This window comes from Lissotriton vulgaris, chromosome 8, assembly GCF_964263255.1.
Source record: "Lissotriton vulgaris chromosome 8, aLisVul1.2, whole genome shotgun sequence".
NCBI classification, from domain to species: domain Eukaryota; kingdom Metazoa; phylum Chordata; class Amphibia; order Caudata; family Salamandridae; genus Lissotriton; species Lissotriton vulgaris.
Window position 1 is genome coordinate 1,428,267,648 of NC_141696.1, and position 16,145 is coordinate 1,428,283,792.

The window sequence follows — 16,145 nt, forward strand, 5'->3', positions numbered from 1 at the left end:
GCATTTTTGGATATATTGACCCTTGAAGACATTTTTTCAGTTTCTTCCGTGGTGGCGTTTCTTAAGAATGTATTTTATTTGCGCAAAACGATGATAATATGACCTTTGCTTGTGTATAAATACTTTGTATAGTTTGTTATCATTTCTCCTAAATTGATTGCTAAATGATGTTTGATGATGGTAAAAAAAAAATTTAATGCGATTTTATGTACTTTTATGGTTATGAAATATAACCGAATAAAGTTTTCTGAACTGAACTGAACTGATTCATTTTATCCAAGCCAACAATTCAACACATTAGTATGTTTCGTTATACCCAGTATCTTTCAACTTCATGGTGTTCAATGCGTTCTATTGTGATTTCATCACAGTAATCAATTCATACAATTTTAATGTCATGAGGACCAACAATATTGATTGATGGATCTCCCCTGTATTACATAAGTATGACCTGTTAGAAAAAATAAATCAAGTCAAGTTTTCACTATTTCTCCAATTCAAATTTCTAAATTAAGGTGCTGGTAATGCTGGTAATTTAGGAAGTAATGCATGTAAATGGTGACAAATGCACTTGGTTTTAGGTGTGAAAAGTATATTTTTTTTAAATGTAGCAAAATTCAAGGAATATATAGTGCTCTATTTTATTGCAAAAGGACACGTAGATAAAACTTGGAAGGATTACTATGGTATCAATATAAGCATTAGATACTCTTGAAGATGTATCATGTGCTTAAACCCTGGTGCATGAATGTAATTGTCCTTACACGACATTGCATGTTACGGACAAAATTTGTATACATCATGCAGTACATATTGGTTCCAATTTTTTAAAGGCCCAATGGCGGATAGTTAGGCATGATTGCCTCTTGATCCTACATATCAACAGTCAAAAGTGAGCAGTGCACCCTATAATAAAATTGTAGAAATGTGGCAAGGAAGCCCTTGCCCCACCATAACACCCAGAAAAAGATACAGTTCATTAAAATTAAACCTTCTAAGGTAAGAAGAGTTTAAAGAACTCATCGTTCAAGGACAATGATCAAAAATAGCAAACATGGGACCCTGAGTACAATATATATTCTCATACACCTATATGGGTGCATAATTCTTTTCTTTATTTAACCCATAGGGGGTTATGGAATTGAGATCGATTATGTACTTAGATTCTAGGATCCGTAACTCCTTTTCCTGGTCTCCCCACTCTATCAATGCCACAGAAGCTGAGAAGTTTTATATCACTTCCATGCGCATCGTAGAAATGTCTGGCGATGGGATAGTTGAAATCCACATTTGTGATCGCTCTCTGATGTTCTAGAATGCGTTTTTGGAGAGTTAATGTGGTGCTGCCTGTGTAGCGCAGTCCACAGGGGCATATCAGTAAATATACTTCATATTCAGTAGTGCAGGTAATGAATTTGTTGATACATTTAGTCTTCCCATTGTGCATTTTGTATGTGCCACAACTCGTGATAAATTTACAGGCCTTACAGGCATTGCCTTTATGGAATCCCTATATTGGTTGTAGCCATGTTGTATTTGGTTCCACATTCAGATAGCTATGGACCAATTTGTCCTTTAGGGACTTAGGCCTTCTGTAAATAACCGCAGGGGAATTGCCAACCATTTTGCCTATTGTGGTATGTTCGTTCATTAGGGACCTTAGTTTGTTAGATCTGACATTGTATGTTGTTATCATAGGTGGACTTTCTGTATTGTCCTGAGTAAGAACTTTTTCAGAATAGCCACGATCTTTGAAGCGTTGTTTCATACTGGTAGCCTCATTTATATACGTTTCATCTGTGCTACAATTTATTTGTGCACGTAATAGTTCCCCATACAGGATGCTGTTTAACAGGGAGGTTGGGTGATGACTACAAGTATGTACTGTAGTGTTGCCAGCAGTCTCCTCCCAAAACAAAGTAGTTGTTAATTTGCCATCCTTGACCAGAAGTATGTCAAGGAACATACAGATTGTGTCACTAATGGCATGAGTGAAGGAAATCATCAAATATCCCTGCTCCCATTTGATATCATGAATACGTTTCATAATATATGAACTGTCCTAGCAATACGATCTCAAATCTGTGACATATGGGGCCAGGAAATGATCCAAAAATATTGATGTATTTTCTAGTAGACCGCCATTTCAGGACACAATGGGCCTCCCTGGTGGTCTAGTAGGATATTTATGCACTTTTGGCAAAAAGTAGATACAGGGTACCTTGGGATTGTTATTCCTCAACAATCTCCGTTCATCATCATCCAAGAGACCCTATTTCCATCAATCGTCAAGGTAATTCCAGTAAAGAACAACGGTTTCATCATAAAGTTTCCATTCAATAATTTCATAACTGCTTTGGTCTGCTAGCTGACAATTTGCTTCCGTTCTATAGCTTTCAGTGTCCTACACAACAATGTTCCCCCCTTTATCAGAGGGCTTTGTGATAATCGTTTGATCTTCCATTAGGCTCAGGGGTAGTGAGTGGTGCATGGACCAAGTCTTTCTGTGGGGTGTCTTGAATTTAAACATCATTGAGGGCATGGATGGCATTGGATTGTGGTGATTTTTCTACGTGTTTTTTGACTTTTTGGGGTGTTGTTGGGACCTGGCCAGTGGGTGGGGGCCATTTTGAGGCCTGGTCCAGGCAGGACCTGGCCATGTGGCTGGGGGTCAAGGGCCCATTTTAAAGCCAGGCAGTGTGCTCAGGCCTGCACCCAGTTTGCCTTTCTTTTTTTCCATTTGGCCCAGGGGTAGTTAATGGTGCATGGACCAAGTCTTTCTGTGGGTGTCTTGAATGTAAACATCATTGAGGGCATGGATGGCATTGGATTGTGGATATTTGTGTGTGTTATTTGACTTTTTGGGGTGTTGTTGGGGCCTGGCCATGTGTGTGGGGGCCATTTTGAGGCCTGGTCCAGGCAGGGCCTGGCCATGTGGCTGGGGGTCAAGGGCCTATTTTGAAGCCAGGCAGTGTGCTCAGGCCTGCACCCAGTTTGCCTTCCTTTCTTCCATTAGGCCAGGGGGTAGTGAGTGGTGCATGGACCAAGTCTTTCTGTGGGTGTCTTGAATTTAAACATCATTGAGGGCATGGATGGCATTGGATTGTGGACATGTTTCCGTGACTCTGATAGGTTGGGACTCGGCGGTAGTCTTCTTCTGTTCTTCTGGGTCGTAACGTAATCATTGGTCAGACACACTAGATAGTCAGGCACGGGATTGGGGGTTCAACTTCTGTTCAGACTGAGGTATGTGGAAAGTCGAACTGCACCTATCATCAACAATGTCCTATTTCTCTTGTCCATACTTCTTTATGTGCAGAATAGTCCCTGAAACACTAGCGGTATGGTATGTGCTCCTATCAAATCAAAAAAGCCAATTACTAGCTTATTCTTGTTGGACACATTGACATTTTGTTGTTGGAAATTGTCAAAGCACTTATATTAAGAAGACTGGAATAGACAGCAAGGGCAACCGAGGACTGCACTCAGTGCCTGGATCAGAGTTTTGTTTAACACTGTTTGCAGACTGGGCAAGCTTAGCTACCTACACAGACCGACTCATAATAATAGTAATTAATAGTAGTAGCACAGAGAGTGATGGTAGAGGCAGGATACGAATGTAGACTATTTGGCTCAAAGCAAATATTTGGCTCAAAGCAAATCAAAGGCATAACCTCAAGCGCAAGTGGCGCAGGCAATGCAGGGCAGCAAAGCAACGCGGCAAGTCAAACGTCGAAGAAAAGAAATCAGAGGTGATGGAACCGCTGTTAACAACACAAGTAAGGAATGCAATGACAGTTATTAATTTAACAGATATGCATTTAAGTCCAGGGGAAATTAACACGCTTTCGTTGTGTCTAACATTTTGCCCACCCAGTACCTTTAACTATGCCCAAACTAGATTGGACTTATTTAAGTATGTCAGAAAGTTGAAATTAAGAAAACTTTATCTTCTCAATAAAAACAAACTGCACAAAACATCAACCAGTGGCGGCGCAGGGGGGGTAGACTCTGTCAATTTCAGCAGGAGACTATGAACTTTATTGTGACCTACAGGAGTTACATAGGGAGGGCGCCACGGAAGACACCTTAGATGATGATAGCGCATTGAGAAACAATGCCCCGGGGCTAACACACTTCAGACGTTAATCAACATTTAATCCTATATTAGTTCATGATAACACTGATGTTTTTAATGAACTGGTAACGGCTGAAATAAAGATCTACAGAAGACATCAATGATCATAGGCAATAAAAACCAGAAACGCAACAGTGCCTATGGGAGTCTGATGAAAAAACTACAAAGTGACAATAAGGTAATCATCAAACATTCGGACAAGGGGGGCAACAATGTCCTTTGGTCCAGACATCTTTATTTGGAAGAAGCTTTAAAACAGCTCAATGACAAACAATGTTACTGCAGGAGTGATTGGCAAACCGCTAAGGCAGCATGGAATGATTTAAACTCCAAATTTTATACCTGGAGAAGTAAAGGGCTTTTGAGTGGAGATGAACTCAAGTTTTTGAAAACAAATTACCCTGTCATTCCGGTATTTTATATGATCCCGAAAGTGCACAAAGATCTGATCAAACCACCAGGGAGGCCAATTATTTCGGCCAGACAAGGGACATTTGAAAACACCTCCAGATACATAGATCATTTGCTCCAGGAACATGTAAGGGCTTTGGCCTCTTATTTGAGAGACACTGGGGACTTTCTGGAGAAGATCAAGACAATAGTGTGGCATGAGAATTATCTACTGATCACACTGGACGTGACTGCACTTTATACCAGCATTAACCATGGGGATGGTTTGCGGGCAGTAAGACATTAACGTATAACATTGTTTTTTAATGCGGGGGTGAGATGGGGGGTGATAAAAAATTAACAACACACTATGTATATATTAGCAATGTGCCACCCAAAAAAGATATCGGTATTGAGGCAAGGCAGCAGTATGTTTTTTTATGTCTACAGGCCCAATGGTCAGATGACCTGTTTTTACACTAAATAAATTGTGGTGATGGGCTAACCATGTCATGTGATCAAGGGCCCGAATCGCATCATGGCGGAGAGAGTAGCTTACGAATAAAATTTGAATATTCACCTGAATGGGTCTGGTTCGTTCTTTATCCTGGTTGTTACGGATAATTCAAACGGAGTTCCTGGAATATCTGTATATATATATATACACTACTAATATAATAAAGAGAGAGCCCAAACCTTTGAGGCGGGTAATCTCAGGAACCACAGCACCAATCACAACACCCAATACAGCGTTGGGAAGGGCAGTTGCAGCAGAAGGACATAGGCTATGCAGACACCCACATATACAAAAGGTAAAAGAACGTGCCAGCAAAGTAGTCCCTTGTGGGCGTGTCTGCGTTGTGCTGTGGGCGTGTGCTGGGGGCGTGACAAACACTGGGGGCGTGTGGTACGTTCCACCCTTCATGCCATGTCTCATATTGTGTGCTAATCCCACCCTGCTTCCTTTAAATACCCTTGCACCCCAAAATAATAACCCACCCTTACTCCTTAAAATACCCCAACACCCTTAAACACTAACCCATCTTAACCCTATAAATATACGCTTCACCCCAAAACCCAAACCTATCTCTAAACCCTAAAAATACCCCTGTACCCCAAAACCCAAACCTAGACCTGAACCCTAGAAATACCCCTGTACCTCAAAACCCAAACCTACCCCTGAACCCTAAAAATACCCCTGTACCCCAAAACCCAAACCTAGCCCTGAACCCTTAAAATACCACTGTACCCCCAAACCCAAACCTACCCCTGAACCCTAAAAATACCTCTGTACCCCAAAACAATATACTACTGGCCGGCAGCAATTCATACCCGGACAACGTCGGGACGGGCTGCTAGTATATATATATATATATATATATATAGCAGCTCCAACAAATTAAAGCAGGAGACGGCACTCCGTCGAGATGTAATTCATTCAATTTTATTAAAGCAAAGGCAGAAGTCTATGCGTTTTGGCTGAAAAGCCTTGTTCACAACGCTGCTGTGTTCACAAGTCAAGTATTTAATAAAGTTACTTGCATCATAGTTATAGAAAGTGGCGTACTCTATGCAATAGGTCTTAGAGTAAAACAGTCAGCCATTTTAGAACATGTTTACAATGCATATTTGTAAACAAAAAATAAGGCAAATACACTTGGAATGGTTGTACAGTACAATTCAGACACATTGGGCATAGGTCACAATATATGAAACGGGGACACCTTGTCCTACTTATTTGCCTGGCAAAAATTAAAAAGGACTTGTAAACTTAGAACCAAAGTTACAAACAGAGATTATAGTTGATATCCAGCCCCAGTGTGCCAAGTCATCCATGCATATGCAAAGGACATTCAGTCCTAAAAATTGCCACACAACTGTGATAAAGATTTTATATAACAAAAATAAATTTTGACCATAGTTGTAGGTTAGTTGATTTGAGGTCACATGTGCACAACACTGTCACGTGTGTGCAAAAAAGCTATGTAATAACAACAAAATAATAAAGTAAATGTAAAAAATGAATTTTAAAAATGAGGAATTAGATATCTTAGCTCTTTAGCTGTCATTTTATGGTAATCCATCTGGATAAGCTACAACAAAGATAAGAAGACATAGAATATTAGAATACGTGTCCTGGTGACATACAAAATGAAAATTAACAGTCTAAAAGGCTTATAAAGGCATATTACTGCAATGCACAGATCATCAAATAGCTGAGTCCAAATAAAGAACACAGAGAAATAAGGACTCTAGGTTCATAATCATTCTGTAAAAAAGACATCTAATAGGCATCACTTTATAAGAAAGTATATATCTCCTCATGGATGTTCATGCCTACCGGCTCCTTTGTACCCATTCTCAAAATGTATCTGTATTCAAGTCGTCTCATAGCTTTCTATCTATCCTCCCTCTAAAAGTTTTGACAACCTGGTCTAGGATACAATAGAAGCGTGATTTGGAGCAGGTTAGACTCCTGTAATTCTCTTTTGTTGGAATCTCCTACGTTTCTAACAGGTAGACTGCAGAGAACTTAGAATATGGCAGCCATGTTGGCTCTGTCGCAACCTCAGCATTCCTCCTCTTCCCAGGCTCTTGCGGAGCTACATTGGCTCCCCATAGTGCAGAGGATTTATTTTAAATCTCTCTGCATTGTGTTTAAGGCACTGCGTGGTTTGGGCCCCATACTATTGCAGAGTACATTTTTCTGGTATGCCCCTCCCCGCTGCCTTCGGTCCTCTTCAGCTTTTTTTGGGAAAGTACCCCTGACTATAAGAGCTAAGTTGGGGGTCAAGCTTTTAGTGCTGCAAGACTTTGGAACAAACTACCTCTGGAGTTGCGACAGATAAACAATCTCTTGCCCTTCCGTAAATGAATAAAAACTGACCTCTAGCTGTTCAGATTAAAGTTGTCTATTACTGTTTCCTCCCTCTTGTAGCACCAAGATGCCTGATGGGTTGCAGTGGACTTTACAAATCTTGTTTACATTACATTACTTTACATTACATTACAATATGTCAATTCGGAGGGGTCCCTATTGTGGTGTTCCAAGAAGTGTCAAGCTGGGTATGTTGTGTTGGCATTCTCAATAGAACCTGATATTATGAAGCAAATATTAGTATTCTCTCTTGAACATATATTTGTTTCGAGTAAAATGCAAAAACTAGCTGGAAATAAAAATTATAATTGCTAATTACCTGTGAATAATGGGGTTAAGAGTAAAATATACAACACAAATATCTAGCATGACTAGAGAGAACACCATCCCAAAGTAAATATCACATGAATCTTTTTGGCAGAAGTGCAGCATGGAGTGTATAAATTTGCCACCTTGTTGTGAGCTGCTTATGACACTCCCAGACTCCTGCCCTCATTCGTCAGCAATGGCACCGAAGCTTGTCTGCGGACTGGTACTGGCCCTTACGGCAGAGCTTATCTGTGTTTCGACAGTGATTGATATAGATACTGGTATGTATACTCATAAATGAAATTATTACATTGATGTATATGTTAGAAATTGACACAATCTATGGGTCCCGGCCTTAGGGATGTGCTGTTATGAAACAGTAATACTCCATATTGTCTATTTTCACCTGCATGTGAGAACCCAGTGCACACATATTTAAAAATCATGGGGCCAAGTCACAAATGTACTTGTAGCGGTTATTAACAAATTCCCAGGTGCACTCATGAACATCTTTGTATGCCTAAAATATTTTGCCATTCCATGCTCCGGTAGTATAATATTCGATTTAAAAAATAGATACATAAATAGGAAAAATAAGAATGGGTGACAATGTTTTCATCTGTAAATTATTTTGCCCTCATGGTCAATATACAAAAGTAACAAAGTGTTTCATCTCTCTAAGACTTTTGATTGTAGGGATATATAGTGTTTTTTGTTGTCCTAAAAGAACCAATATGCAGAGCCAACAACTGAGCTGCAGCTTATAGCAATAGTTCATTGTGGACTGACAAATTAGTAATTCAGATGGTAAAATCTAATGAATAAAAAGTGGGACGAAGAGAACCTATGCTTTTATTCAATGTGCCCTTGATACTGAGTTTAGGAATAGTGGTTATATGTACAACTCTGAATTTGGGGTTGCCCATATTATCATTTGGCTCAGTTGGAATTACACAAAATGTGTTCTTTCTTGCATTATGGATTACATTTAGAAAGCAAGAATGGAGAGAAAGTCAATTGCTGCTAACACATGTTCTACTCTTTCTTATTCCCAGACTTCCCCTGATGAAAATGGTACCAGAATTGTATGGCTAAGAATATCACCTGTGACACGATAGGCCCCAAAATGTAACATGGAGAAATGTAATTTTCACCATAAATGGTGACTCATATTGATGATGTGGGCCGCTGTAGTATTTGGGCTTGGGCTCAACCACATCTGGCTGGGATCCACAAAGCATCTAGAATCGAGCCTTTATGGGCAACATCACTTACATCGCAACTTTTACAACGCACTACCATTACGACGCAACTTTTACAACGCAAACCATTACAACGGATTGCACTGGGGGGCGCACTAGGATAGGGAATAGGTTTAATTTACTGTCCAACACCTTCCCTACTATCCACGGGGACTGGAGTTGGAATAGTAAATTAAACTATTCACTATCCAGTGCCCCAAAGCACTATGCGTTGTAATGATATGCGTTGTAAAACCCGCGTTGTAAAAGCATGCGATGTAAAAGCATGTGTTGTAATGTCGTACATCCGCCTTTATACACTTCTCCCGATAAAAACAGTACCCCAATAGTGAGGCAGGGCCAGCTACCTGTGACACAATGAAATCCATGCAAGTCACATCATCCAGGGTTGTATGGGTCTCTAGGTATAAGAAATGCCCAGGGTTTGTAGGGTTCCTTGGCTGCTGTCTGACCTAGAGCCTTAATCGAGTGGCCATTCAGCATGGAAAGTGAGATGAAATTGGGATTCATCCCCTATCTTAAAAGAATACAAATGTCCTTTTGGGTTTTCATGGGGATAGGGATGTTCTTGGGTCCAGGTTGGGCAAAAAGGCTGTTAAGGCTTAGAGGTTGAGGTGGATACTTGATTTTCAGTCGGCTTTCTGATGCTCAGGGTTGGCAGTTTGGGAGTACATGCCCCCAATCTGCCCCTTGAAGAACATAGAGAACTATTATGGGAAGAGGGCCGCCACCACTGCCACTTTTTACTTTTTGAAATGTTATCCTTGGTACATAGTGGGCTTTTTGGCCCCGCTTAGGTGCCGATTGGGGTAAATGGCACCACTCTGCAATCAGATGGGCAGAACGTTTGTTGGGGGTGTTTTGGGACAGAGGCATGCCCAATGCCAGGGTGAGCTGCTCTCTCACCCCTGTTTTTGTTTTTTAATCCCTGATTTCTAGTGGAGTTTCTGCCATCCTGCCTTTCTGTCATTCCACTTGCATGGGAAATCCCACCAATCGCCCCTGCAGGGAGTCAGAAATATTGCTACTTTTTTGGGGTAGTACTTGCCCATGCCTGGAGTGCCTCACACACTACTTGCTATCTAGTGCATGGATCCCTGCTAGAGGATCACTCAAGCCGTTCTCAAGCAGGGATCTCCTAGTGATAGGTTCCACTGAATAGGGACATAGTCTCCCTTTTATATCACTGCTTGGGGGCAGCGATTTACACCCAAATACCGATAAAAGTAAAACCATTTGCTGACTTGTAATTTCAATCACGTCCATTCACTCATCAGTGCATTGTGCGTCAAACTGATTGAAAAAAACGACGTTGAGCTATAAGGGTAGTTCTTCTCTTGCATTCCAGTATTATTTTTTGAAGAGAAAATCTTTCTGGTGCACTCACCTGAAGGGTTCTCTTAAACAGTACGGTGGACATACTATTCATGCTCACCGCACTACAAAGGTTATGAGGCTGACCTGAAAGATTGTCCACCGCCTCATAGGGTTAATTGTCTGCGTATTTATTCATATTTAGATCATTTTGACAAGGATCAATGTACATGTGCTAAATGAAGTGGATACAAACTTTAGTGGTTAAAAGGTCACATAACTCTCTGGAGCATGAGAAAATATTATCCATGACGTAATATTAAGATATATTTGACAATTACTGATGTAACTGCACTGTACAATAAAGCCGGCAATGGAGATTGGGCCTCAGGTTGGTTGGTGGACATGGGTCATCACTGGACTAATTCAGCCTCGTGGGGCTTCAAGTCTAGAGTGCAGATTTGAATGCGAAATGGATCATAAATTAATTGTTCATATTTCTCAACAAAGACCAAATATGAGCATTTCTGATGTCAGACAAAAAAGAGTATTGCAAAACGAAATAGAGCAAAATAAAACATAATCACAAAATATCAAATATGCCTGAATGTGAACATGATGCAAATAAGTACCAAGCAGGCAATTCAGGTAATGTTCACTTCAACTATTCTACCAACCCTACCCAATTTTCTGCCCAAGATAAACACCATTTTCACCTGGGCCAAGTACCAAAGCATTCTTATAAAATACATTTATATGTAAATATCAATGTTTTGAGATTGTTAATAACAAGTTCATTGATGAGGATGACTTGTGTTTGTATAGCATTCACATGACTCTGTTTATTTGCTGCTATTTATTTGTGTCAGATGCATATGGATGAGTGGATATCAACAGCAAGTTTGGATCTCAACGATGGGTTCCAAGGGATGTATTGGATAAGGAAAGGAGACATTGAATGTGGGCCTGGCTCACAGATCCATAGCTTCCAAAGTTAGGAATCTGCTCCGGTCGAATTGATTCTATCTTTGGAGCAAGTGTCTCACTCTCAGTGGATTACCAAAAAAACCTTTGACAGTTGTTTCAAACTTTTACTTTAAAATTTAGACAAGTAAAAAAGCTCAGCTTTATGAGGTGAAGATGTTGGAAATGTTGCCACATTTGTTAAGTAGTTGTGCTGTCCTTGCTTCATGAAGGAGACACAAAGCAGTGCAATGTCTTAACTTAGATTTACAAAACCAGGCAAGGGGCAATTTTCCCCACCTTGCGTTGCTATGTAAAGAAATGTAACACAACATAACTGCTTGCTCTGCTTTGTATTACATTTGAGCTGAGTGATTTTCCATAGGTGTTGTATGGATTTGATACAAATGCACAGTTTCAAAAGTTTGTAAACCCAGGATTGTTACAAATCGGTCCCCCTCCAGATACTGACATAACAAGGAAAATAATCATTGTGTTCCCCGTCTTTGTTCTCCTTTCTACACTTCCATGCATGGAATGAAGAAAATTCCTCCTTGGTTTCTGTGCAGGGGGGGTATCCCTTTGAGTATCGTACAAGGGTGCCTGCAATGGCGCTAGACAACACACAGTGTACCAGTGAAATGAAACCGCGGAAAATCTACAAATCTCTGCTCTCTCACACAATGCAGAGCAGCAAGGGACATATGTGCTATCCTTTCATGCAACACCGGGAAGGAAGTAAAGTTGCTGCAGCGCATTCCTGGAAACACAGAGAGCAGAAATGCACCATCTGCTAAGATATTGCACACTTCTGTTCCCTCCTAGTGCTGGTGCTCTGGACGCTGCGTACTGCCAGTGCAGGCACCCTTGCGCCATGGTGCAATCCTATATTTATAACAGGCAAGTTTGTTTTTCCACAGATATTGCACACTTCTGTTCCCTCCTAGTGCTGGTGCTCTGGACGCTGCGTACTGCCAGTGCAGGCACCCTTGCGCCATGGTGCAATCCTATATTTATAACAGGCATGTTTGTTTTTCCACAGATATTGCACACTTCTGTTCCCTCCTAGTGCTGGTGCTCTGGATGCTGCGTCCTGCCAGTGCAGGCACCCTTGCACCATGGTGCAATCCTATATTTATAACAGGTTAGTTTGTTTTTCCACAGGAATGGATACTTTCTGGCACAAAAACAATGCTAGAGACAATTACCTTTGTCTATGCATGACGCAGAATGGATCATGCTAAGAAAGAGAAAGTAATAAGGAGAAACAAGGATATTTCTCTTAGGTAATCGTCTCTATGGTAGGCACATGTTATTGGTGCAATCCTAGCCTTACTACCTTCAGTAAATCTGGGATGACATCAAGTTCCATGGGTGGATACACAGGAACACCCGTTTATCCCCTTGGAATGTCTACCCCTATGAAATGTAACACAACATAGTGCAAGCCACAGTGCAAGCCACTGTGTTGCATTACATTTCTTCACAGTCATGCAAGGTGGCAGAAATCCCTCCTCGCATAGCTTTGCAGATCTTACTGAAGCCTTTGCATTATCCTTGTCTCATCTTGCGTGATGCAAGGACGACATAATAGCTTGTGCAATCTGGGTTAAAGATTCCTTGCTGCACCATGTTGTTTGAAATTATACTAACTTTACTCATAATCCAGTCAGTTGAAGCCGAGTTCGATTCACCAAACTCACTCAGTTTTTCATAATTTTGAGGTGAGTAAAATGGCTTTGCTACTGCATGGTACAGATGAGGTTGTTTGAGTGTGTTTAATTTTCATTTATATGTTATTGCATTCCTAAAGAGCTTTTGCCAAAGTTCTGTTACAAATACCAATATGGACCTTTCTCCCCTTGTACCTCTAATTTATTTGTTACTAATGTCTTTCTCTGTGTAAAACAGCAGGAAACACCCAGACAAATGTCATTCTAGGCAGAGCAATAAATGAAATAACCCATAATAAAGACGTGTTTAATTAGCAGATTGTGTTGTACCACCGAAAAACAGGTGTGCAGTGCAAGTACACAAGGGAGGCTCCCTTTGTGACACATTGTCATTGGAAGATGTGATCAAGCGCCTCCCTTGTTTACCAACCACATTCTTTATGAAAGAAAACTGACAAGACAATTAACTAACTCTGCCGTTTTCTGGCGCGCGTACTTTCTCTAATTCTCGCACATTTGTCTGCATATGGGTTTTCACCTTAAAATCAGGAATTTGGGTAACTTTTGTTGTTTTTGGATAAAGAAGGTCAGGTACATCTATCCAGTTTCAAACTCGAAAGGAAAGTGGTTTTAAAGTTGACTCTCTAGCAAAAATGATAATCAGATTATCGAATGTTGAACATAATCTTACAAAAATATAGCTATAATTTTGCTGGCTTTTTTGGCATTCTGAAACACAACTGACATAAGAGCATTCAATGTTATCATTAACAGCATCGCTGATGGGGAAATGTCAGTTTGCATTATACATTGTTGAAACAGAGGAAAGGAGGGCATTCAGTGAGTAACGGGTAGCTTAATAATCATGATCTATGGAGGAAAGTGCTACTTTCTGACATAGTCACCTTTACTTTTTGCTTGGTATTTGATGCAATTCTAACTAAAGTGCACTGGATTCCTTCTAACCAGGTCCACAGTTCCAGAGCTCTTTCTGTACAACAAGGTAGCTGTGCCATTGTTCCCCAAGTGCTAGACCTTTAGCACCTCTGCAAGTCCCTAGTAAATGGCAGCCCTGGTACCTAGGGCATGGGTACTGAAGAGGGTCCCTAGTGGTTACAGCATGTATTGTGCCACTCTAACAAAACCATCACCAAACTCTTGCAGACTGCCATTAAAGGCTTTGTGAAATTGTACAAACAAGTGAGAGAACACAACATGGCACACACTTTATGTGCTATGCCTACAGTCACTGCATGTAATAGATGCAAGTCACCCCTATAGAAGGCCTTATAACTCTTAGGCAGTATGCATTATATTACATGTAAGGACATATCTGTACGAGCAGATATGCCCTGGTGCCATCTAGTTCTATTAGTAGATAGAATAAGTGAACAGGGAAGCCATCCTAAGTATATGCACTGGGCACTGGTCATTATGAGTTTGCCAGCTAGGTGATGATATTTCTGAAACATATGGTGTTTGGTATCAAACACCTTGTCATAATAAATCCTTACTCCTTCAAGAGTTGATTCATTAAAACATGCACCCAGAGGGCTCCTTAGAGGTGTTCCCTGGATACCTACCAGCCTCTTAGTGTAAATGGCTGACTGGTATTGTCCAGCCTGCCACCATGGAGGGGCTTCTGACCCTCTGGAGGTAAGAGCCCACACTCTCAGAGGTCAGAAACAATGCCTGCTCTGGTAGGAGGTGTGTAGACGTCCATAGCATGATGGCTAGTGATTTAGCATATCACGGCCAGGAGCTTCAATGCCCCAACTGACTTTGATATGCAACCCTGGTTTCCTTAACACCTGGGAGAAGCCACTCCCTGCCCTGAGGCCCATTTGGCACCAGGACAGGCTGGAAATTAGCTATGCAAGGAGGTTTGGTGCACAACTAGCATAGTCACACCTCTAAGGTAATCAATAAGAGAAGGTAGTAGTGTCCAAAAACTGGAAAAGTCAGCAACATTCATATACAACAATATATTTCAATTAATAATTATGCGTTGTGATAAAATATGGTCAAGATAATATACACTGGGTGCTTAAGGAACTCAAAACACCTACTACCTAAAGGTGCTATATTGGTGCACAAAATTGTACAACCAAATACAATGCTTGAAGGTGAGATTCTATTGACAGCACACCAAAATCTATTTAAATTATTGCAGTCTTTGTGTGCGTATTGCACGGATACAGGATTAAGCTATTGTCACCAGTATAAATAGGATTCACACAGAGTAAGGATAAACAAAAGGTCCAGTGTAGAATCAAAAAAGAGGTCCTGTTCAATCAGCGTTAGTTATGTTTATTCTTTTTTGTTCAAAGTTCATTAAAAACAGGTTTTTCCAGCATACGCATTGCCTACCTCTAAGGTAAACTGTCTGATGTTCTCCATGACAGAAGGATTCCGCCATCTTGGTTTTGGTGGAATTAGAGACTCTGGTACATGGTTATGCCTTCTCCACCTAGGAAGTGGTCATATAGGGTGTGTAGTGACCCCAAGGGTAATTAGCTCATTGGTTACGAATCGTTACTCTACTTAATGCCCTTACATTTAGTATTTATTTGGCCTCCTAATACCAGGACTTCAGAATCACCTGAAAAAGAAGAAGAAGGACAAATGAGAGCAGAAGAAGCGAGAACTGTGGACTACCGGTGGACTTTGGAACCAAACTCTGCCTGCCTGCTTCTGTCCTGATAATTGCGACAACCTGACTTGTTCTGGTGAATCCTTTAAAAGCCTTGGAGGGCTACCTGTACTTTGCCACACCAGAAGCATCTCCTTTTGAAGTGGAGGAACCACATGCCTGGAACTTGCAGGCACTGATTGCAACATCCAGTTCAGTGTGAAGATCCATCTTTCCACCAAGTGTGAAGATGCCAGGACCCCGAGGAGCTGCCTTGCTCCAATACCCAGGGTACCGGATCCCTCGCAGCAACCAAAGATTGTTTTAAGTCCAATCCAGTATCCAACACTGCAAAGACTGACTAGCCAACTAGGAATTTCAACATCACAGGGGCCAGCACTGATTGTGTCCCACCTGCCCTGTTTTTGTCCTCCATTTGCAGGGCTGACCAAAAACAGTGAGTGCCCGTGACGCAGGGACCCCACTGACCAAAACCCTCTGCACCCGAGCTCCCTGGCCCGTGTCCAGGACAACCGACTTTGCGTCCCTTCTCCCAAAACTCTCATGAACTGAGCTACCCATTAGA

General features: G+C 41.1%; 1 protein-coding gene across 1 annotated transcript in view; it reads left to right on the forward strand.

Annotated features, from left to right (window-relative positions):
* The first annotated feature begins 7,890 nt into the window (after nucleotides 1-7,890).
* The window catches only part of LOC147698870 (uncharacterized), a 352,061-nt gene continuing 343,806 nt past the window's right edge, over nucleotides 7,891-16,145 (forward strand). Inside the window, exon 1 of the mRNA XM_086935488.1 lies at nucleotides 7,891-7,996. Coding sequence (XP_086791614.1) covers nucleotides 7,912-7,996 — 85 coding nt within the window. The 5' untranslated portion in view covers nucleotides 7,891-7,911. The remainder of the gene's footprint in view (nucleotides 7,997-16,145) is intronic.